Source organism: Oryzias latipes, chromosome 8, assembly GCF_053564925.1.
Source record: "Oryzias latipes strain Hd-rR chromosome 8, Olatipes_Hd-rR_3.1".
Lineage (NCBI taxonomy): Eukaryota > Metazoa > Chordata > Actinopteri > Beloniformes > Adrianichthyidae > Oryzias > Oryzias latipes.
This window is the reverse complement of record NC_136244.1, coordinates 10,558,229-10,582,811: the sequence shown is the minus strand read 5'-3', so window position 1 is coordinate 10,582,811 and position 24,583 is coordinate 10,558,229. Positions and strand designations below refer to the sequence as shown.

Genomic DNA, 24,583 nt, shown 5'->3' with positions numbered 1-24,583 from the left:
GAAGTTGAACATTTTTCTGTTGAATAACAGTAACCTGAATCTGACCCAAGTCAATTACTCTGTGTGTGTTTGCCTGGTGCTGAATTAGCAGAATGTTCATCATCTGATTGTCTGATTTCAATAGTTTCTTAAACATGCACAGAAAAGGTATTCAAACCTTTAAGTAGATGTATGTTTTCAAGCTTTATTCAATACACAAGTTTACAACAATATTTTCCATGAACAAATAAGAAAAACAGTTTTTTCAATTGAAAACTAGCAAAACACAATAGTCAGCACTTTGGGATTCAAGTATTTAAAGAACCACTCCAATGAAAAAATCTGTTCTTGAGTCATTTTTCTAATGATGGAGGATATATGTAAAGAAAATTGAGCTAAAAACTGCATTTCTGATAACAAAAAATGTTAGGAAAAAAAGTTTGAAAAAGAGCATATTTGTTACACAGAAAATATGTTGGGTGGGCCATAAGGTCCCTACTCCACTTGTAGACAAATAGATAGATGTACATCCTCATTTCCCTCGTCTGAGCTGGCTCTGAACTGTATGGCTGTATAGCAATATTGCTCACTAGTTTTGTTGTATTGGTAATATTAGGTGGCAGGAAAGGTAAGCTGTAAGCTTGCAGGAGAGCCTGTGAACAGAGAGCTCAATTACGGGTGACGGGAAGGGGGTGTGGGGTCACTCAATGCCAACAGTCCTGCCCATGACTCGGAGGCAAAATTTTAATTACCTACTGCCGCTCTGCAGAAACTGTCCTAGAAAACGGCACACTTTTTTATTTTTGGCTAAAACCTGCATAATCATAAATAAAAGACTACTGGGAACGCTTTAAAAATAAATCAAAAGATGATCGGAGTGGGTCTTTTAATAACACAATTTGCATTTATTCACACCAAGTTGGTTCAAATAAAAACATTCCATTTTTGCTTGAGGAAGTTCAACGCACTTCTACTAAAGGATATGAAGAGACAGTCAAATCGGGACAGAAAGGGGAAGAGAAAGAAACCATCAGCCATTACAAGCCTGACCTGTTGCTCTCAAACTCAAAAGATGTAACTCAGCAAAATAAAATTATTACATAATGTACTATTATTTAATGTAATTTGTAAAGTTTGAATAAAAAGTTAACTTTTTCTGTATGTATTACTTGTTTTACAGCCTCTTGGATGAAGGTACAATAGGAAACAGTAATAAGTTCAAGAGCACTGGAGTGCAAAGGTGGTTAACGATTTGTGTGACAAATGAGGGAAAACAGCAAGAAATATCACATAAACAGTCTCTGATATACACACACATACTAAATGACACAGCAAATGGACACAAATCCTTAAACTACACACATACATCACTGTTCAACATGCAGGAAGTATTTTACAAAAGAAGGGGCTGAGTTTCCATGCTTTGTTTTAGATAGATAGATAGATAGATAGATAGATAGATAGATAGATAGATAGATAGATAGATAGATAGATAGATAGATAGATAGATAGATAGATAGATAGATAGATAGATAGATAGATAGATAGATAGATAGATAGATAGATAGATAGATAGATAGATCGATAGATGACTTTATTAATCCCACAAAGGGGAAATTTCATTTATCTGTGGCAGCAACAAGACATTCAGAAATAATCTATATAATATAACATCAATAAAGGACATCACAAATTACATTTATATTAGATAATTAAAAATATTACTAAAATTATTATGAAAAATTATTATCAAAAATGAGATTCTTATTAAATAAAGAAATAAATATTAAATAAATACAACTGCAAAAGTGTAAAAAAAACATGCGGTCTGCAAAACATGTAAACTGTAAAAAAACATTACAAATTTTTTCAAATTACAGTAATAACTAATGAAGTTCACACCAAAAACAAAAAAACATACAGGTACGTACAGGTGCATAGTTTATTTGAAAAATAAACTTTATGTTTTGTTAAAAAATATGATTTAATGGGAATTTAAAAATGATTTAACCCCAAACTTCTTGATATTGTAACAATGTTCCCATCTTCTTGATTTCCCAACTTTCCTCAAGTAAGAGGCATTTTTCTTCAGTGTAAACACTGCCCTCTACTGGACAGAATCCTGCATGGCTTCCTGTGATCTGCTTACTTGGCCACATTGATTCGATTCGCGAAGTTTTTTGAAGAAGAAAAAAAACTTTGGGAATGGGACACAACCCTCCGACTAACACTCCAACACAGTAGATGGCGGTACTGCACCTTGGCGTTGGTGCCTCCCGCCGAAGAAGAAGAAGGAGTAAGGCACAAACAAACATGTCTGACACGCCGGATAATGCACCAAAACGTAAGCTTTAGTTTCAACGTTTTTTGTTTATTTTTACTTTAAATTTGTTTTTAACTTTTTGAAAGCGTCAGTATTTCTCTGCATTGATAAGAATAGAAATGCTATCTAAGATGTTGTGAAAACATGAGCATAAAATTACAAAATAGCGCAGTTTCTTCCTGTGTGTATCAATCATGGCTGACCGTCCAAACCAAAACCCATTTAGATTTTGAGTTGGTATGTATTTATAAATACGAGCATGCTGGGTTTTGATACTTTTCTAGACTGCCCAGGAACTGCGAGTGAACAAGCAGGAAAGGCTGCATCATGTCAGGGCTGTCCCAACCAGAAGCTGTGCGCCTCTGGAGCCGGAAAAAAACCCGACCCTGGTAATATGATATCTTAACTTAATCTTTAAATAAATACAAAAATTAAGTTCGGTAAAGTTAGAAATATATTCACAGATTCGGACTTCCGGCCTCAATATAACTCTTCTGATAAACGTTCAAATGTGACAGCAAGTATCTAAATCCTTTTGTATTAACCCAGAGAGTGAACTACAAATGTATTTCAAAAGAAAATATATCGTTTTTTGCCTTTTGATCAAAAGGCACAGAGGTTGCACTTTGTTGACGGTCCCTTGGGAGCCGCCTCGCTGCCTGCATATACACCTCGAAGAGAACAATTTTGATCAAAAGGCAAAAAAACGATCTTTTTTCCTTTGAAATGCATTTGTAGTTCACTCTCTGGGTTAATACAAAAGGATTTAGGTACTTGCTGTCACATTTGAACATTTATCAGAAGAGTTATTGAGGCCGGAAGTCCGAATCTGTGAATATCTTTCTAACTTCACCGAACTCAAAAATTATCTACACCACAAGATTAGCAGTGGAATTAAAATTATTCACCCCAACCATTTATTTCTGCCCTGACTCATCTCAGCTATCGGAGAAATAGGAGAGAAGCTTTCAAGTGTCAAACACAAGATCCTTGTGTTGTCTGGGAAGGGAGGCGTGGGGAAGAGTACATTTAGTGCTCAACTGGCCCGAGCCCTGGCAAGCGACGGCACCAAGGAGGTAATCTTTGATTTGTTTTTTTTATTTATATTTCTAGTGATAGTTACTTAAAGGGCCTATGCAAAGCTTTTCATAACCCTTTCAGAGTAAACTATGTCCATATACAATACAGACCAAAAGTTTGGTTACACATTCTCATTCAAAGAGCTTTCTTTATTTTCATGATTATGAAAATTGTAGAGTCACACTGAAGGCATCAAAACTGTGAATTAACACATGTGGAATTATATAAATAAAAAAGTGTGAAACAACTGAAAATGTGTCATATTGTAGGTTCTTCATAGTAGCCGCTTTTTGATTTGATTGCTGCTTTGCAGACTCTTGGAATTCTCTTGATGAGTTCAAGAGGTGGTCACCTGAAATGTTTTTCACTTTACAGGTGTGCCCTGTCAGGTTTAATAAGTGTGATTTCTTGCCTTATAAATAGGGTTAGGACCATCAGTTGTGTTGTGCAGAAGTCAGGTGGATACACAGCTGATAGTCCTACTGACTAGACTGTTAGAATTTGTATTATGGCAAAAAAAAAGCAGCTAAGTACAGAAAAACGAGTGGCCATTATTACTTTAAGAAATGAAGGCCAGTCAGGAAAATTGGGAAAACTTTGAAAGTGTCCCCAAGTGCAGTCACAAAAACCATCAAGCGCTACAAAGAAAATGGCTCACATGCATACCGCCCCAGGAAAGGAAGACCAAGAGTCCCCTCTGCTGCGGAGGATAAATTCATCCGAGTCACCAGCCTCAGAAATCGCAGGTTAACAGCAGCTCAGATTAGAGAGCAGGTCAATGGCACACAGAGTTCTAGCAGCAGACACATCGCTACAACAACTGTTAAAAGGAGGCTGTGAGAATCAGATCAGATGACCTGGCCTCCACAGTCACCGGACCTGAACCCAATCGAGATGGTTTGGGGTGAGCTGGACCGCAGGGTGAAGGCAAAAGGGCCAACAAGTGCTAAGCATCTCTGGGTACTACTTCAAGACTGTTGGAAGACCATTTCAGGTGACCACCTCTTGAAGCTCATCAAGAGAATGCAAGAGTGCGCAAAGCAGTAATCAAAGCAAAAGGTGATTACTTTGAAGGACTTAGAATATGACATATTTTCAGTTGTTTCACACTTTTTTGTTATGTATATAATTCCACATGTGTTAATTCATAGTTTTGATGCCTTCAGGGTGACTCTACAATTTTCATAGTCATGCAAATGAAGAAAACTCTTTGAATAAGGTGTGTCAAAACTTTTGGGCTGTAAAATATATATATATATGCACTGTATATATATATATATATATATATATATATATATATATATATATATATGCACTGTATGTGCAGATGGCTCATACCTGCCTGCTGCCATGCTCCTCAGCATTCTCACCTGAGTTAACCAGATGATTACTGAAATGTTCTTAGCAGGTCCTTTAATGACAGCAATGAAATTCAGTGGAAAGTTTTTTGGGATTAAGTTAATTTTTACGGAAAAGATGGACTATGCAATTCATCTAATCACTCTTCAAAACATTCTGGACTATATGCAAATTGCTATTATAAAAACTTAAGCAGCAACTTTTCCAATATTTATGTAATTCTCAAAACCTTTGGACGCGTCTGCACATACCTAAATGCACTGAGTTGCTTCCATGTGATTCGTTGATTAGTAGTTTACGTTAAAGAGCACTTGGACAGATGTGCCTAATAAAGTGGCCATGAGTGTGTATATTATGCTTAAAGTAAAGCAAAATAGCACACATTATTAATTTAAAAAAAGTTGTAAACTTAATAACTACACGAAAATAATAAAGTGAGGATTTCTACTAAATGAAGGTGAGACGAGATGAGCCCATAATAAAAAGAGTTCCAAAGGAAAGATTTATTAGAGTAATTATTAGAAATGTTTTAAAATATGGAAGTGTTTGGCTAATAAAAGAAGAAATATAAATATATTTTGCAACAAGACTTTTTAGTCTTCCTGCTAAAGTTTAAATTAAAGAGTCAGCTAATGTCTCATATTATTCTCTCCTGTCTATTGTATGTATAATTTTACAAAAAAATACTACTTTGGTCTAATGAGCTGGACTTTAAGTTTTAACTAAGAAAATATGACTAGGTAAGATTCAATTAATGTAATTTATCTCCAAACTTCATCATGTATATGGATACTTACAATAAAGCAGGTACCGTAATTTTCGGGCTATAGAGCGCACCTGATTACAAGCCGCACCCTCCCAATTTAATGAGGATTAACTACTTTTTTCATACACAAGACGAATTTGTATACAAGCTGCATGTTAAGAAGATTCCACTGGTGCCTCACTAATTAGCTTGTCCCGAACACAGTTAGACCACGGCAGTCTCAGAGTGGGAGGAGTAACCAGTAGTTTAGCCTATTTATTTGAACACACCCACATCTGCCTAACAGCATGGAGCGGACATCAGCTAACAGCTCCCTCAGTAATGGTGAGAAAATTCATACTCAAATTCCCCACTTCCCATGAGTCTTAAGGGTTTAAGGCGGGGCTAACCCCGGGTTCGCCACACTCTGTTGTAGATTGAGGATGTATATGTGCTGAAACCGCGCGCGTGTTTAAGAAGGAGCAGGGAGCTGCAGCGGAACGCGAGAGCAGCTCTCCCCTCCTTCCGCCTGTGACACGACAGTAACACGGCAGCAATGTGGAAATAACGGGGCTGGATGAAAAAACATACCATTAAAAGAGAGCAGCAGTGACTTTTAAGAGCGCGCGGCACGTGCTCTACGCGGCGGGCGCGCCTCGTTGCCAGAAATTTCCTTCCACAACAGTGAAGGACACTTCTGGCATGCAGCAGACTGGCTTTTCCAAACCCGTTGGTGATGGTGGATTTTTTTCACACTGCTTTTAACGATTCCTTTTTACTTGAAAGCTGCGTCATATTGTAGTGGCGGTCATGTGCACGTTGTGTCTAATGGCACCAAAGGATTGTGGGATGCGGCTGAGCATGGGTGTTTCTTTTATTGCACCATGACTGTAGTGTCTAAGAGCTGAATTGAGATCCATGCTGTCTGGCTGCTTGTGTGAGTGTGAAAGCAATCGCGCTTGTTGCTTGACACAGAACAATGCAGGCAGTCTCCCCTCTGAGACTGTCGGAGCGTTCCTTGCGGCCATTAAATAAAAGCCAAAACTAGCTGCGTCATTGAATAAGCCGCAGGGTTGTAAGTTCGTCACAAAAGTAGCGGCTCATAGTCCGGAAAATACGGTATATACCCACTCTAAGCCTCTTTTCTTCTCCCAATTGTTCTTATGTGAAAAACATACAGTCAGGGCCATAAATATTTGGACAGACACAATTTTTCTTATTTAATTTCTGTACATTACCACAGTATATTTTAAATACCACAACTCAAATGCCATTGAATGCAGACTTTCAGATTTTATTTCATGGGTTGAACAAAAAGATTGCATACAAATGTGAAAAACTAAAGGCCTTTTTTTAACCACAATCCCTTCATTTCATGGACTTGTAAGTAATTGAACAATTGATTTCCATGCTATTGCATGGGGAAGTGTGGGCAATTCTACGGTGGCCCAGAAGGGTCACAACACAAAACATTAACTTAGACAACACAATAACTTACCTCAACACATTAACTCACAACACATTAACTTACCACACAATACATTAACTCACAACACAACACAATAACTCACAACACATTAACTCACTCACAACACAACACATTAACTCACAATGCAAGTAAAGCTGCAATTGAAATGCTTTCATTCTGAAATTTCCACTGGGCTGAGCGGCTAGCCGGCTACCTACGCTTACAGAAAGTAACGTCACAGTGAGCTGTGAAGGGAGCACGTTTTATCTACGAGAGAAGCTGGAGTAGCCAGATGGGGCGCTTTTGGTTCTAAATTTGCGGGTAAAAATGGCTTTGAGCGGTTTTAGGGTTGGTTCGGCAGGTTTTTTCCCTCATAAATATAGGAGTTCTATGTACTGAAGCTCCGTGAACGGCAGAGACACTTAATGGACCGGGCTCTGTCATCTAACCTGTTGTTGGGGGTGTGCAACGCCCCACTGCCTCTTAGAAATTGTGTGCTTTAAAGCTCGATACCGCTGCTGCGTGTGGGCGGAGCTACCAGCTAAAGTAATCATCTGATCGCCACATGGAGCGGTGTGTATATCAATGCATGTTAGACACGGAGACTGTGGAGACATCAGGTTTATTATTTTGAAGATTCCTACTTCACGTTTCCATGTTTGAGTTCATAAGATCATCCCAGAGAAAGTCTCTGCTTCAACCCCCGCAGTGAAAGCTGCGTCTTATACTGATGCCCGTATCTCCATCTCTCTGACAGAGTTTGAAGCCAAAGCTCCTCCTCTGCCTCTCTACCTGTTCACCTGTTCATATCCTCTGCAGCTGAGAGTTGTTTTTCCCCGCGCTCCTCAGTGTATTCTACACAGAGAGCGCAAAATACAGTCATCATAGCAGCAGGTTGACAAGATAGTCGGGGCGCTCTGGCGCAAGCGCAGCACAAGGATGAAAGAGCCGCAGTAAAGGCCTGGCAGAGCATTCAGAAGGAGAAAACCCAGCATCTGGTGATGTCCATGAGTTCAAGACTTCTGGCTGTCATTGCCAACTAAGGGCTCATCTGCTTTCATCAGATTGATTTTTGTTTTAGAGATTTTAAGAATTGTAAGAAGAAGAAAAAAATAACGTTATCAATATTTTGATATAAGTTTTTTTTGTATATAGAATGCTTTAATCAACCTAAGTTCTTTTAATTTAATCTATTAATATAAACCTATTACATGTTTTGTAGTTATGAAGTCTATAATGATATTTTTAGATTATTAGATAATTAAAGCAAACATTTTATTAAAATTATTTAGATTTAATTTCATCTTAATGTCACATTAAATAAGATACATATGCAAAGGCTTTTTGAACAATGAAATTTAATTATAAACCACTTTTCATACAAACATATTTAATACAGTCTGATTTACATAACCCAAGGGCAATAAAATACCACCACACATAATTTATAAATACAAAAAATATAAATATAAATGAAAAAGAAGAAATAAGCAATTTCAATTTCAGTAGAATCGTAACAAAGTAAAGTAACGGTGGAAATGAACAGGTATTAGGGTTGGGCGATGTCCCCTAATTTGGCCGTTGACGATGTTTGCTGTCAACCATCGGGATGGACGATGACATCGTCGGGGGGGGGGGGGGGGGGTATTTTTACATTTTTCGTTCCTATATAACTGCTATTCGTTATTTTGCTTTTTCATTTTATTTCCCAACTAATGGTTAATCCGCGATGATCCAGTATAAACTGAGGGAAGTGACTTTAACAGAAAAAGTAACAAGCAAAATAGAAAAGTAGTCCGCTCCCGCACTTAACTAGCGAAGTGGACCGGCGGAGGGCGGATTTACAGCTTTATGTTTGATGGGAAGGGGGGGGGGGGTACATGAGCGGTATGTGTGGGAGATTTAAGACTGCGATCCGTCCCGTAGCTCCAAAGCTAATGTTGTTAGCCCGTGTGTTAGCATACTGCTAATCCTGGCTACGTTCAGAAAAAGCACTGACCACACGGATTAAAATTCAAATGATGAGCGAACATGTGTTTCATAATAACCGTAACATTATTAAAAGCACGTTTAGAAGATCGTCTCGTATTTTACCGAGCTGACATGTCAATGTATATAGCCGCTCGGCGCTGTTATCGTTTTGTATTGAATTGTTACCTTCAATAAAGTTTGGAAAAAAAGCCGCTCGGCGGAAGTTGTATCCTCTTCCGGTTTTCAAACTGCGCATGTGCGAATACTGCGCGTGTGCGAATGATTTATTCCGACCGAAATTGTGACCTTAGTGAACGTTTTTATATTCTGAAAACATTTTTCTGGGCCCATGTACACGGTTGGATTCTAATCCGACCATTGATCCCATCAGGATATTTTGTACATGTAACCGCGGCTTATGGTGTCGACGCGCAACGTGGCGGGGGCGTGGCATCACGATGGTGGTCTCTCCATCGGGATGTCAGTCACCCATCACGATGGACGATGATATCGTCCATCGGCACAACCCTAACAGGTATTATTAAAAAGCTAAATGTGTAAAAGAAAATAAAATAAAAAGATAGAAACCTAGACCGACTGATTGTGGTAATGGGTGTTTTTTTATTTTTTAGGACTTAATGCTGTGTTAGGCTTTATGTTAGTTATTTTCCTGCTGCTGTGTGACTGCTCTCGTTACATCTGTTACATTGGCTGCAATCAATGCCCACAAGGTTTTTGGTTTTGTTGAGCTATATTTGCACAGAGTTGAAATAAATTTCCCAAAATCTAAAGTTTAAAGTAATTGAACTTCTAAGAATACTTTTTTGTTTTTTGTTTTTTGTTTAGATTTTGTTCCTATTATTATTATCAGGTCATTTACTTGGCACTCAGCGATTAAATCAGATCTCATTTACATTGTTCTTTATTTTAATGTTCTATGCTTAACCTGAGATGCTCACAAACCAACAGGGCCCTTTGAATGTTTTTTCTTTTATTGCTTCTTCAACCACCCAATTAAGAGAAGGAAGATAATGACATTTATTAAATTTACAAAAGCCTATATTGCCTTACTTCAGGAAACACCCGTCAACCATTGAATCAAAAAAACTCTAGGGACTGGGTGGGTCGCGTCTTTGCCTCATGTGACAATAGCCAATGGCAATTCTAATTCACAAGCATTTACAGTTTAAATGTGTTAAAGAGCACAACATGGAAAAAAAAGTATTTGAAAAAAAAAACAGAAGTCACCAAGCGAGAGCAATGAGTGTATTATAAGAAAATTCAAATACAGTCTTGCCACCCCACAGAAAACAAAGCATGCACAAAAAGAAATTAAGTTGTCCTATTTCAAATGGAAGTTATCCATGTTATCTACCAGTTTGTAAGAAAGACCTTCCAGTTCAGCTAGTTTACCAAGGTGGTTGTTCCACAAGGAAAAAGGGGGACTTCTACTGCAGAAAAAATGTGTTTATGACCCAACATTAAAGCTTTCTGGACCCATTCAGCATAATTCAAAGGAAGGTTATCAAATGGTGATGGGTCACCCAAAATAAAAAGCGCCTGAGAGATGGTCTGCGCATCTTTTTTCTGTTCTTTTTCCTGTAGATAATATAAATGTATATTTTATGTAGTATATGAAATATATTTTATGCTGAATTGACAGTGCTGATCTTTATTGCATAAAAATTAAATAAGATTCTAATGAGAAAAAAAACTCAAGAGGAGAAGCTCATAGGTCATTAGGCGACCATTCCACAGTTAAGTGCATTTTAGGTTCCCACTGTGGAAATTATTACAAACCAGAAACTGAGGTTCCGAGACTTTTAGAGGGTCTGCATGGTAAAATATCTGAAAGATGGGTAAGATAAGAGCCATAAGGAGGATCTTTAAACCAGTTCTGCAATTTTGCCAATTAATCAGGATGTGATTTTATACAATATGTTCATGAGCTAAAACATACAGGTTGTAACTAGGGTTAAACACATTAAATCTGTTGATGTTTTAAATTGTCAGTTGGAATGAAAACTGAACAAATTTGCCAGGCACAGTAATGGATTGTTTTTTTTTACAGTCAATACTGATCTCAACAAAGGTGGGCAAGAATGATGCAGATTGTTTTGTTTTTTTAATCCTTATGTCTACTAAAAAACTTGATTCTACAAGACCAAAAAGTTAGTTTAACATAGGTTTTCTAAGCAAAAACAACGTTCTGCCTACATATGTCGACGCTTTTTAATCAGACGATATTCAAATATTTGCTGATTTTGTATGACTTTGAAAAATGGCATAAATTTAGTCACATTAGATGTAATTTAATAATTTTTTATCTTGTTTTTAGGTAGCGCTGCTGGATGTGGATATTTGTGGTCCATCCATTCCCAGGATCATGGGTTTAGAGGGAGAACAGGAAAGTTCTTTCCATATGTAACTTTTTTGTACAATCATAATATTTAGGTACAATTCATAACATTTAGTTACAATACATAACATTTCATCATCATCATCATCAGCAGCCTGTCACGCCACTGCTGGCGGGTGGCCTCCACATCTTACTCCACTCATCACGGTTTTGGGCACTCTGGGTCCACGTGCTGCCTGCCTTCTGCTCGATATCATCTCTCCATCTTTTCTTCGGTCTTCCCCTTCTTCTCTTCCTGTCCCACGGAGTCCATTCTGTTGTTTTCTTAGCCCATTCGTGGTTCTTCATTCGGGCTACATGTCCTGCCCACTTGCCTTTGGCTTCAATCACTTTCTCGATGACATCCTTCACCCCTGTTCTTGATCTTAAGTCTTCGTTCCTGACTTGATCTCTCCTCGTAACACCTAGCATTGATCGTTCTTTTTCTTTTCTTTTTTGATCTCTCAGAAACGTGCTGTACTCTTCCAAGCAGATGTTACTCTCTCGTCTATACATAACATTTAGGTTCAATAAATAACATTAAGCCACAATACGTAGCATTCATGTACAAATTTTACATTCATCTACAATGCATATCATTTAGGTAACATACATAACATTTAGATAAAATATGTAACATTCAAGTACTATATTTAACATTTAGGTACCATACTTAACATTTAAGCACAAAACGGAACATTTATCTACAATATTATTCTTTTCCTTTTTGGATTTTTCCTTCAGGGGTTGGCACATTGAATTATCTCCCCCCATCTAACCCTGTCTTCTGCATCCCCTACTCCAGTGCTTCTGAATTATTTTTTGCAAGGCCCTCCCTAGGAAAAAGAAAAAAAAATTCGCGTCCCCCACTTACCCCCACCCCACACACACTTGCTACAGTGACAATATATTAGGTAAGTATCTATAAAAATTGTGTAGTAATACCTAAAATTGTATCTTTTGACATTAACAAAAGAAAAACGCATCATAAATCCACTTTCAATAAACATTAACTTTATTTACCCACACAAAAACCCTGTTATAGTATAAAACAGAAAAAAAGCTTTAAGTGCCTGAAATAATAATAAAAAATTTGTCATTCCTTATATAAACTAGAAATATTTTGACCAACTGAACCATTTGATGCTGAGAAAAATATTTCAGTCAATAAATAATATTAAATTTCAATAAATGATCTGAAACATTAACACAGCAGCACCAATATATTTAACGTTTTTAGTCTGAAGAAATAGGTTAAAAAAACGTGCTGATTTTTTTTTCTAAATGATCGTTTTTTTCTTTTATGATCTCTTAAAGTGCTGCTGTTTTCCTGCATTACCTGCTGTCTTTATGTCAAATACTAACACCAACTAAACCACAGGGAGACAAAGAATACATTTATGGAAAATAAAGATACGTCATCAAAATGTCTACAATAGTTGTTACATTATTCGCATGAGCTGAGTCATCTAAAGGCACGCTATGATCCTGGTGTCGCGCAACAGAGGCAGCCTGAGCCCACTACCCCTCCCCTTTCTTTCTCACACACGTGAGCCGCGTGAGACAGGAGCGCGCAGCTGCAGAGATGGCAGTTCACAGGTTTCAGGCTGTTACAAACTCTGTCATATAACAGATAATAGGAAACCAACAGTGGCGCAGATTTTTTTATCCAAGCACTGAGCCGCTGTCACCGCAGCTCCCCTTTTGCGCCCCGAGCAATATTACCTGTGCCTAAAACTGCTACTACTGTGCACACCCCCGGCATCGCATCACCCCACTATTGGAGAAGCACTGCCCTACTCTAAACACCAACTACCTTCATGTCTTTGTTCACTGCATCCATAAACCTCGTCTTAGGTCTTCTTCTAGACCTCTTGCCTTGACTCAGCTTTTTTCTAAGGTCAAGGTCAGGTTTCAACCTCATAGATCATTGAGAAAAGTCGTAATTTTACTAGAATAAATTTGTAACTTTATTAGAAAAAGTCATAATTTTTCAAGAATTAATCTGTAAATTATATTAAAATCTCGTAATTTTACAATGAAAAAGACATGCTTTTTCAAAGATTTTAGTGGTTGTTAGCCTCCATCCACAATCATCTTCTGAAGATGCCTGCAAATTGTATTTAATGTTTTTATACTTATGATAAAATAACAAGATTGTTTTTTTTTTTTCTGTTTATATTTTTCTTGGTATACAGCCTTTTGCCTCATCAATTTCTGACTTCGGTCCCATAGATTCTCATTCTAGAACTTTAATTTATAAAATATTGACTTTGTTACACACAATTCAATGGGTTTTGTCTCGTAAAAATTGACTATTCCTCATAATTTCACAACTTTAGTCTTGTAAATTTTACACTTTTATTCTTATAACAGCTTCATTCTCGTAAAAGTATGAATTTTTTCTAGTAATTTTATGACCTTTTCTCATAACTAGGACTTCTCTCATATTTTATTACTTTATTCTAGTAAATTTATTTATTTATTTATTTATTTTTCAGAGTCCCTAGTCTCAATCCAGCATTTATGACTTTCCTCTTCTCTCTTTCTTTGAACTCACCTTCCTCCTCTCCTTGACCAACAGTATTCTAATTTCTACCAGCACCCTTTTGAATTTTTTACTTTGAAAAATTCTTTATCGTTTTAAACAACTAAAGTGTCGTCTATGTTTATGACTGATACAGGTTCACCAAAGTGGGAATGGCTGGTCTCCTGTGGTGAGTCTAACATTTTTACATTTGCTGAAGTGTTTTTAAGAAATCAGTATTTCTGGATTTATAGTGTCTGGTTGTGTTTGCAGTATGTGGAGGACAACTTGGCAATCATGTCCATCGGTTTCCTCCTCAGCAGCCCTGATGACGCTGTGATCTGGAGGGGTCCAAAGAAGAACGGTGAGTTCAAACACATGTACGACTTTTGTGTTGCATCTTCCAGACTTTCCAACACTGAGCCCCAGTGTACTTTTTCCCCCTCCTTCTTTTAGGGATGATCAAACAGTTTTTACGGGATGTGGACTGGGGGGAACTAGATTACCTCATTGTGGACACTCCCCCTGGGACCTCTGATGAACACCTGTCAATTGTCCAGTATCTCAGCTCCACCCATGTTGATGGAGCAGTCATCATTACAACACCACAGGTGGTGAAAGGCAGTCCCTGCCACAAAGCTTTCCTTTTGTCTATCGTAGCTGCAGTCAGCAGGCGACACATGCCTCATCTTTTAAAATGAAAAATTGACAGTTGGGGGGATCACCACTATCTGCAAAGGGAAATTTCACCTCTCACCGCTGGCTGCATCAGTCACTCTGCACCGTTTGTACCTGTCTGGTGACTTGGAAAGCGAGCATGCTTCGTTCGCTGACATCTTCTATGGAATTACATAAATGCCAATAACTGAAAGGGCATGAAGACAACTAAGCGGGCGTATTTTGAAACTGAGTGAGTGAACATTAAAACCGTGTTGGCACAATTCTAACCAGGCGACCCCGTATTTTACAACTGAACGGCTGAAATCCTAACTGAGCAGTGATCCTGCTCGGTCAATTCTCTTTTGCGCCCTCACCTGGATTTATGCTCAGTGTTAAGGGGGCGTTTTTGTCACTTGGGGGCGGTATTCAGGGGTGTGTTTGTCACTTGGGGGCATGAACCTTTCTGGTTGATCTAATTGGCTAAAATTTGCATGTCAAGCAGTGGGGCGGGACTTTCATTTTGGGGCTTTAATAGAAAAGGAACAGTGGCTGTAACCTGGATTAAAAGCATTGAAACGGTAACGAATGCAGTGAATTTCACAGAGAAAAACTTAGAGCACAAAAAAAACCGCTGCACTTTCTTACCTTGGTTTTGGGTCGTTCGTTAATGTTTTAATCCACGTTACATCCGCGTTTTTTTTCTATGAATGCCTCTAACAAGGGTGGGGGGGGGGGGCGCAAACAAGTTTGACACAAAGAGCTGACATTTTTAACTGTGGTAGTCAAAGAGCCACACCATACACTGACCTGCCAGACACACACAAGCACACAAATAAAGCAGTTCGGTACCAAAGCTAAAACCATATTATTTCTCATAACCCTCTCCTCTCCTTACAACAGTGCTGGATTACACGGGGCCGTTTCAGTTTTGAGTGTTTTTTCTGTATTTAACGTTAACACACATACCGGTGAAACATGCACGCTGGTGTGTGTTTAAAAAAAGGCAGCGAGCGCAAAACTGAGTTGGTTGTGATTTATTTTTTCAGTCATCCATCAGAATTTAAAATCCATCAAAGTCCTCATCTTCTGCATCTGAAACAGCTGGACTACATCTCTATCAAACACGCCGGCTTCCCTTTCCTCATCATCAGAGTCTGTCTCTTTGCTGTGCGGCTCCAAAGAACAGTGAAAGCAGACACCTCAGGCCAAGTTTAAGTCTTGCAGTCCCAAAGTGTGGCGTAACTCGCCGGCGCTGCGTCCCGGTAAGGGGGGAGGATGGACAGCTTTTCACGGTCATCTGCTGGAAGTGGAAGTAGCAGCGCTGAGCCTCGAGTCGATCTTCCAACACAGACCTTTCCTTTTCCGCGGAAACTCAGCTGCTGCTGCGTCTTCTTGTCTTGTCGGAGTTGGTTTTCCAGCATCCTCACTTCCGAACCATGGATTCATTATTTTAAATTCTCTGGTAGCTGTTCGATAAGTAGAAAGATCTTCACAGATTCGGACTTCCTGCTTCAATAACTCTTCTGATAAACGTTCAAATGTGTCAGCAAATATCTCAATCCTTTTGTATCAACACAGAGAGTGAACCACAAATGCATTTCTGAAGAAAAAAGATCGTTTTTTTTGCCTTTTAATCAGAATTGTTCGCTTCAATCTGTTAATGCAGACATGCAGCAGCCGGCTGTCAAGGGAGCGTCAACAAAGTGCAACCTCTGTGAACTGTGAAACACCACTGTCTAAAAATCAATAATCTCACAGAAAAAAATCATAAAATTATTATAAAGCATATATTTGTTACAATACATATTTTGTAGGAAGGCCCATCTTTATTTGATCTCGTTTGATATACTTTTTCAAATTTTAATAGATATGAATCATGACTAAAGTTATAAGTAACTTGACATGACATTATTGTCATACTAAAATAAAGAATGTCAATAGTTCACTTTGTTTATTTATAGGAATTTTTCATATTTACAAATGGATCAGATTCGGTCAAAAATCCTGAAAAGCTCTGAAAGTGCCAGAATTTTTTTTTTGCATAATCTTTATTGTAGTAGGAAAATAAGGTCATGATTAGTCAGTACAGGAAGTTTAGTGTCAGTAACTACAGCATCTTCAAAGCTACTGAGCATTTTTGACCATATCTGATCAATATTTAAATATTAAAAATTCCTAAGAATAAACAACGTGAATTATGACATAATCTTTATAGCAGTAGGACAATGAGGTCATGATTAGTCAGTACAGGAGGTTCGGTGACAGAAGCTTTAGTATCTTCAGAGCTATTGTGCATTCATGTTATGATTCATATCTCTATTAACTTTTAAAAACTATAAACTATAAAATAGAGGTTGACTTTCTAACAAAATTTAGTATTATAAATAATAATGTAGCATGACTATGCTGACGAGTCTTCATTTCCAGTTCATATAAATATAGACATTTATTTGCTTTTTAAAAGTTTATTGATTTTTACAGAATGTTTCACAGAGGTTGCACTTTGTTGACGGTCCCTTGGCAGCCGGCTCGCTGCTCTGTCTGCATTCACACCTTGAAACGAACAATTCTGATTAAAAGAAAAAAAAATGATCGGTTCACTCTCTGTGTTAATACAAAATGATTGAGATACTTGCTGACACATTTGAAAGGTTATCAGAGGAGTTATTGACGCAGGAAGTCCGAATCTGTGAAGATCTAATTTAACCGAACTGCAGCTGCTCTATTCCCGTGTTCCTCCGCGTAGCTGATAGCTTGCAGTTTAAACTGTGCCTCATAATCTTGTCTCTTTGCATTTCCAGGGTTTCCAAAAGGAAGTTGTTCTGCATTATTCACATATCTGCTCCTTTGTACTATTGGGAGGGGGGTGTCTTCTTTCACGTCCTCTCCTCTTTCCGTACCGTTTTCATGCTGTTCTCTCCTAGATCCTCTTTACCGAAGTCACACAACAACACATTAGGGCCGCTCTGTACATTTAGGAGAAAATGTAAGACTTTCACCGTATGGTTGTGAAAGTACTGAATATAGAAAATATGATAAAAGGCAGAGAGCCACATGCAGCTCAAGAGCCGCCTGTTAACCCCCCCTGCACTGAAAAATGAAGGTCCCGCCCCTCTGCCTTGCCGATAAGACATGCAAATTTCAGCCAATCAGATCAACCAGAAAGGTTCCTGCCCCAAAAGTGACAAAAACGCCCCCTTAACACTCAGCGCAAATCCACATGAGCGCGCAAAAAGGAATTGACCGCGCAAGATAACTGCTCAGTTAGAATTGCGCCTGCCGCGGTTTTCAGGTTCACTCACTCAGTTCCTAAATACGCCCGCTTAGTTGTCTTTACGTTTTTCAGTTTTTGTCAGATATGTAATTCCATATCTTCACACATTCAAAAATCAGTTTGCATGCAACATGTTTGAAAAATTCTGAGCCTGATTACACACAGCCTAAAAGACTGATAGCATTTTATGAAAATAAGATTGCGATCATGCAGATAAGGGGCCCCCAACCCCTGAACAATGGACCAGCACCAGTCTGACATTTTTTTACAGAAAAAGATACATAATTGACCTTATTTCTGTCATGTTTATCTGATTCTGAAGGATACTTTATTTTGAAAAACCACTGGTTTCTTTCCATCACATCAATTTTTGATTCAGTTTTGATGCATGTCGAGATGTTTGCCTTGGTCACATGTTTTACGTACATCCATTACCTCCTTAAGGTGTCCACTCCAGCTGGTAATACATAGTATATTACTGCGACATTGAAACCACTATGCTAGCTAAGTAAAAAAGAAAAAAAACATTTTTGTGGAAAGTCTTTTTTTTGCGCAGAGAAGAGCCAATGAAGAAAAACGAAAGAACAGAAATAAAACAGAATAAGAATCAGAAAGCTCAGAAATCAGAAAGCTTTTATTGTCATTGTTACAAGAAACTTGTGACAACGAAATTTCCGGTGCTCTCCAGCTGCCTTAACAATAAAAATAAATAATCTTCTAAAGAACAATAAAATTGTGTTTAACTCGAAATTTACATATGTACAAAGCTACATAACTTTTCTAAATTGCACTATATTGCACATGGGAATTGTTAATATTGCACATTGGCTTCAGATATTGCACGAGTTACAGTTTTTTGTGGGATTCACATTTATTTAGGAGGTTGACTGCAACAAACAAACAACAAATGCCCAACTTCAAAAATCGATTTTCTGTAACAGTTGTTTCCACGAACCAAAAACGTTTTGCAATATATGCAGCAACCAGCTCTCCATTGTTACCAGAACACCCGTAAAGTTTCATATACAGTGGATTAACATCAGTATTAAATTTAACGAACACAATTTTGTTGGTCGTTTTACCCTGTTGTATATATCTCACTATACCAGTTTGGGATGCAAAAAAAGGTCAGGTTTTCAACCTCATAAATCATTTGAATATCATTAGATAACAACTATTTAAATATATGAAATTTGATTAACACATTATCATAACTCCAGAAACTGTTTTTTGGTTACCCGGTTTATTATCTGTAAAGAAAAAAATTGAAACAAGAAGCCCACTAAAGCATACAATGGAGTTTTAGGGCCACCATAAAAACAAAAAACTAAATAAAATTACAGGAATACAGTCCCTGACAAAAAATTCTTGTCGCCTATCCATTTTGTAGAAACAAAAGCCTATAACCTCACTTTTAATGAATCCATTGGTTTTAGAAATGTCTCATATGAAAGCTAAAACCCTCCCAAATTATGTTCAATATACTAAAATAAAATTGCTTCACTGAAGAAAGATTGATCATTTAATGAACACAGAAAGGTCACATTTTGGCAAGACAAAGGTTTTGTCGCCTTGTCATATGATGCACCCAATCCTAGATTACAGCCTCACCTGTGATCAATTACAGGGACTGTAATGTTGTAAAATTGAGAAAAGTCGTAATTTTACTAGAATAAAGTTGTAATTTTATAAGAAAAAGTCATAATTTTTCCAGAATTAATCTGTAAAATTATATTTAAAAGTCTTAATTTTACAGCGAAAAAGCCATGCGTTTTCAAAGATTTTGGTGGTTGTTAGCCTCCATCCACAATCATCTTCTGACGATGCCCGCAAAGTATGTTTTATGTCTTTATACTAATAATGAAATAAATAATGGAGACTCACATCTCAGACGGAAACAGCAGATTGGTTCTTTTTTTCCTTTTGTTTATATTTTTCTTGGTATCCAGCCTTTTGCCTCATCAATTTCTGACTTCAGTCCCATAAACTCTCATCCTAGAACTTTAATTTGAAAAATGTTGACTTTGTTACACATAGTTGCACACTAGTAAAAATTTGAATATTTGTTATAATTTCACAACTTTAGTCTTGAAAATTTTACACTTTTTCAACTTTATTCTTAGAAAAGTACGACTTTTTCTAGTAATTTTACGACTTTTTTTTCCTCATAATTTTATGACTTCTCTCATAATTTTAGTACTTTATTCTCGTAAAAAAAATATATATATTTTAATGGTGGCTCCAATACCCTTTAATAAAATACATTCTTTTAAACTGAACGTATTGAAGGGTGTTTTAGTCTTCTGTCCTTATCAAAGGTAACCTCACATTTCCTGTTTAAGGGAGATTTTTTTTTAAACGGATGTCTGCAAAAAAGAAAAACTTCTTCGTGGTCACGAGTTAATCCCTACTCACTCAAATGTAAACATTAAAAACAAACACAATCACTTTTGGTTTTAAAAACTACTTCATTTTTACTTTGTTATTGCCTCGTGCTGAATCGTCTTTGCCAAAGTCAAATCCTTTTTTATTTGCATCCTACAAATGGATGCTCCTTACAAATGTTGCACAGTTTAAACCTCCAAACAGTCCAAAAGTAAAAATAATGTCTTTCAAAAACGCCAACAATCCTAAACAGTTGGCGGGTGAAACAGCAGGGCTGGTTTGGCATGCTGAAGAACGAGTAAACTTTCTGTGGTAATGCGTTTGATAAAGATAGGTGTTTCTGGTAGAAACTTACAGTAACTCGGAAATAAACTGATACATTTTTGTAGTTAGGCAGGGACAGAGATCGTTTTTTGTTTTTGTTTATTTTATTTATTTATTTTGCTGCTAGTTAGGCCCATCAAAGAGGACATTGACCCAAACAGAATTTCAAGCTATTTGGCTTGTAAATGGTAAATGGCGTATACTTGTATAGCGCCTTTCTTCCTACAAGGACAAAGCGCTTTACAGTCACAGACCCATTCACCCAGTCACACACACATTCACACACTGGTGGCGGTTCCGCTGCCAAACACAGGCGCCCGCCTACCACCAGAGGCAAGGTGGGGTTCAGTGTCTTGCCCAAGGACACTTCGACTCATGGGCGTGCAAGGCGGGAATCGAACCTGCAATTTTATGATCATGGGTCGACCGCCCTACCTCTGCACCACGGCCGCCCTTAGTCTTCTCTAAGCGTTGTGGCCTTGGCTTTTATGGTTCCTGGTTACAGGGGAAATAAAGCAACTTGTTATCAGTCCAGTTTTACTTGTTCTCAATGACCAACTACTTTTGATCAACATGCTATCATTTGTTTGTTTTTCCTGTAAATGAAACTAGCAGCAGTACTTCCTCATTCTTTGCTGTTGTTGTGGTGCCAAGCTCATGCTAAACTCAAAGGGAAAAAATGAGACTGCAGTTCTTTGTATGGTCTGGTTGTTTATGCATTTTATCTATTTTTTTTCTTTTCTGTCTTTTTTTTTTTGCAGGAGGTGTCATTGCAAGATGTTCGGAAGGAGATCAGGTTTTGTCAGAAGGTCAAGCTGCCCATCATCGGAGTAGTGGAGAACATGAGTAGCTTTGTCTGTCCTAAATGCAAGGTTACTGAAAAACACAGCGTGCAAAGAGAAAAAGAAAAAAAAAGTGGGGGGCTGGCTGTAAAGACCTACTCCGATCATCCTTTGATCTATTTTTAAAGTGTTCCCAGTTGTCTTTTCATTATGTTTTTGCTGTTTTTTGCCAAAAAAAAGCTGTGTAGTTTTCTAGGACAAGTCATCTGCAAAGCAGCAGTAGTTCAATAGACAATTTGCCTCAGAGTTGTGGGCGGAGCCGTCAGTCCAAAGCAAGCCAATCCCCCTTCCCATCATCTATTTGTTTATTTGCTCTCCAGCTAGTTTACAGCCCCTTATACCACCATACTAACATGAGCAGTCCAGCAAAAATGGCTAGCAATATTGGAGCTTGCCATTGGTACAGTTCTGATCCTGATACCCGCTCAAACGAGGGAAAAAAAAGACGTACTGGGATCTAGTCGTCTACAAGGGAATGCATCAGAGTGGGGCGGACCAGGGAGCTTGTGGCTCAGCCATCATATTTTCTATGTCACAAAAACTTTCTGTTAAATGGAATTTCTTCGACTGCTCCTGATTCACAATGATTTGAATAACGAAATGCTCAGAAATGCAATTTAATCTTAATTTTATTTTACATTTGTCCTACATCATGAGAAAAATGCCATAAGAACATGTTTAACACCAAAAACCCAGTTTTCATCTGAGTGGGTCTTTTAATAAAAGACATTTAAGGGCAGGAAAGGTTTTCCTTTATCATTTTCACTTCTACACTTTTACATCCACATAAGCTGCGGAAAGAACTTGTTTCTATTGGTAAATCATCTTAAATGTGAGACAATCAACCAAAGATGTCTTTACGTTGAGAAAAGTATTTCACAATCTTGTTAGAGTTGGAAAGCTTTCGATAGAATCATTTTTTCAGGAACTAAAAGTGAGGAAGTTTGTGTGTTTTTTTTGGTTATAATTAATAGTTTGATTGATCCTAGTTTTAATAAACAAAGCACTTTGAAGTCGAGCTCTGAATAATCATTGTTTTTCTAGAACACGTCGCAGATTTTCCCTCCAACCAGCGGCGGTGCTGAGAAGATGTGCGCTGATCTCAATCTACCTCTGCTGGGAAAGCTGCCTCTGGACCCGAGGATAGCTCAGAGCTGTGATGAGGGACGGCCTTTTCTCCGGGAAGTCCCTGACTCGCCAGCTGCTGAAGTCTACCACACAATAGTGCAGAGTAAGGCAATGCCCATTTTCTATTTATTTTTTTGTGGGCTCTGCTGCAGTGGGGTGGGGGGGACAGCAGTAAAGTGCGTTTTTATTTTGATGACTACAATATTATTACATTCTTTTATGGAGGGTAAGAAAAAGAAGTATTCCCTTTAAAGACGGGAAGTGGGTAGCTATTGAGGAACAGCAAGCTGTGTGTCAATTTTTGCTTTCATCAAGGGATTTAACTAGTGAAAATGAACAGGATTTGTGTACAATAAGGGAGGATAACTAAAGTAAGAATTTATATTTTTCTGACTATCGACAGGCATCCGGACCTACTGCTCCAACAGACAGACAGAGCCAAGCACAACCTGATCCAGAAAAAACAGGAACACCTGTGGCATCTACATGCCAGCATAAACTTGTCTGGACTTGTCCCAAAAGAGATCAGGCAGCAGAGTTGATCTGAGGTCACTATTCATGTTGGTGTTTATGTCACTACAAAAGCATTTGGGCAACTGCAAGTCTGTCATTATATTCGTATTATTGGAGCAATAAAAGAATATCAGTCTTTAGGTTGTTTTTTTTTTCCAATCATTGCGCATGAACATAAGAAATGTAAGAAGCTAAAATAAAGTTAAAAATTGTAAAAATGTGATTTTCTTTCTAAAAGTTGAGTCAATACTTTTAGAAGGAAGTACACTGGGGGGGATCCATCCATTATCTAAACGTGTTGAATCCTTTCAGGTTTCATGGGGTTGCTTGAGCCTATCCCAGCCACTGTTGAACAAAGGCAGGTGTATGCTCAAGATTTTTTTGGCAAGTACTCAAGAAAACATTAAAGATTTTTTGGTAATGGAACAAAAAAGAAACAATTGTATAATGTCCAAATAAATTGACAAGGAGCGGCAATGCCCAGGCACCCCGCCCCCTAAGAGAGACTGAATTCTTTTGGCTGACATTTTTTCCAAGCTGAAATGATCAAACAGCAGATATGCGTATTGACTTACAGTAATATTTTTCGTATTTAATTTCTTTTAGTTTTTTCAATACAAAGAGTTATGAAAATTATAGATATCCAGAATCAGATTGATGTTACCTCTTATAATTATTGTGGAGTCTGAGTGAATCGAAAGTGAGGTGAACAATCTGTGAAAGAAGGAAGAGTCGTTAACATTCGGGCCATAGATACTAGTGAGGCAACACGAGCGGTTCAGGCTCACTAAATGAAAATTGGGGACTCAACCAGGTGGAGACGTGGTTTCAACTTAACATGAGGGGCCTCTAAACAGAACAAAAGCACCCCATTCACATGCAGGTGTGCATTGTGAAAATCAAGCAAACAAAAAACAAGTGACTTCTCACTTGTGTACCTGAGTCACAATTGCAGGTGGCCAGGGAGGGGTAGGTGGTCACAAGTCCTAACAGGCCTCCAATTTCCGGGAGCACCTGCGCAGTCACGTGGTTGGCCGTATAACATATTTATATATACTTCAGATATGGTTTAGCAGAGCCATTGATGAGACGAAGAGTAGTTAACATGACGTACTTTATTAGTCTGCTTTGCAACAGTAGTAAATCAGTACTACGGATAGCAGCAGGGAAATTTACAGAAGGAAATAGCTAAATTCACCAAACATTACATCCCCTTTTCTCAGTAATAAAAATAAATAAACGAAGATTATCAACAATAACAAAATTAATGGCTATCCTGGGGGGTATTCCAGAAAGCAGGTTATGCTAGCTCCCACGGTAAGTTTGAGGCTAAAGAAGTGTACAACCACCGCTTTCGGTTCCAAAAACAGAGGTATGTTTCAGGGTATGCATAGTTCCCCTGGCAACTCGTGTCCTGAACATAACCTGGTCTGGAGCAGGTTTAGTTGAAGGTTAGTTTGTTTTAAGAGAGGTGAAGGAGCATGGCCTGTCCATTTGAAGATGGTTTAGTGGATGAAGAAACTCAGATAATACTTTTTCCATCATGAGAGGGTGAAAAGACCTCGTTCGGATGTTGGAAAGATAAACCTTTTTACTTTGATCTTACT

The 24,583-nt window shown here is 38.0% G+C and overlaps 1 protein-coding gene across 2 annotated transcripts; it reads left to right on the top strand.

The window, feature by feature from the left end:
* The first annotated feature begins 2,161 nt into the window (after nt 1–2,161).
* Nucleotides 2,162–23,116, top strand: nubp1 (nucleotide binding protein 1 (MinD homolog, E. coli)). 2 transcript variants are annotated; one of them, XM_078951445.1, is made up of 10 exons: nt 2,164–2,323; nt 2,587–2,691; nt 3,245–3,378; nt 11,264–11,333; nt 14,009–14,040; nt 14,124–14,214; nt 14,307–14,461; nt 21,255–21,365; nt 22,380–22,566; nt 22,867–23,116. In XM_078951445.1, exons 1-10 carry the CDS (start codon nt 2,224–2,226, stop codon nt 22,914–22,916), a joined length of 1,035 nt encoding a protein of 344 aa, XP_078807571.1. In that variant the 5' UTR covers nt 2,164–2,223; the 3' UTR covers nt 22,917–23,116. The 2 variants fall into 2 exon arrangements, with proteins under 2 accessions (XP_023813456.1, XP_078807571.1); XM_023957688.2 differs by lacking the exon at nt 11,264–11,333 and having other exon boundaries at nt 2,162–2,323; nt 14,008–14,040.
* The last annotated feature ends 1,467 nt before the right edge of the window (nt 23,117–24,583 follow it).

Coding starts and splice junctions, on each gene's coding strand:
- nubp1 (XM_078951445.1), top strand. CDS start 2,224: ATGGCGGTACTGCACCTTGGCGTTGGTGCCTCCCGCCGAAGAAGAAGA. Junction 2,324..2,586: donor GCCGGATAATGCACCAAAAC/GTAAGCTTTAGT, acceptor ATACTTTTCTAG/ACTGCCCAGGAACTGCGAGT. Junction 14,462..21,254: donor TCATCATTACAACACCACAG/GTGGTGAAAGGC, acceptor TTTTTTTTGCAG/GAGGTGTCATTGCAAGATGT.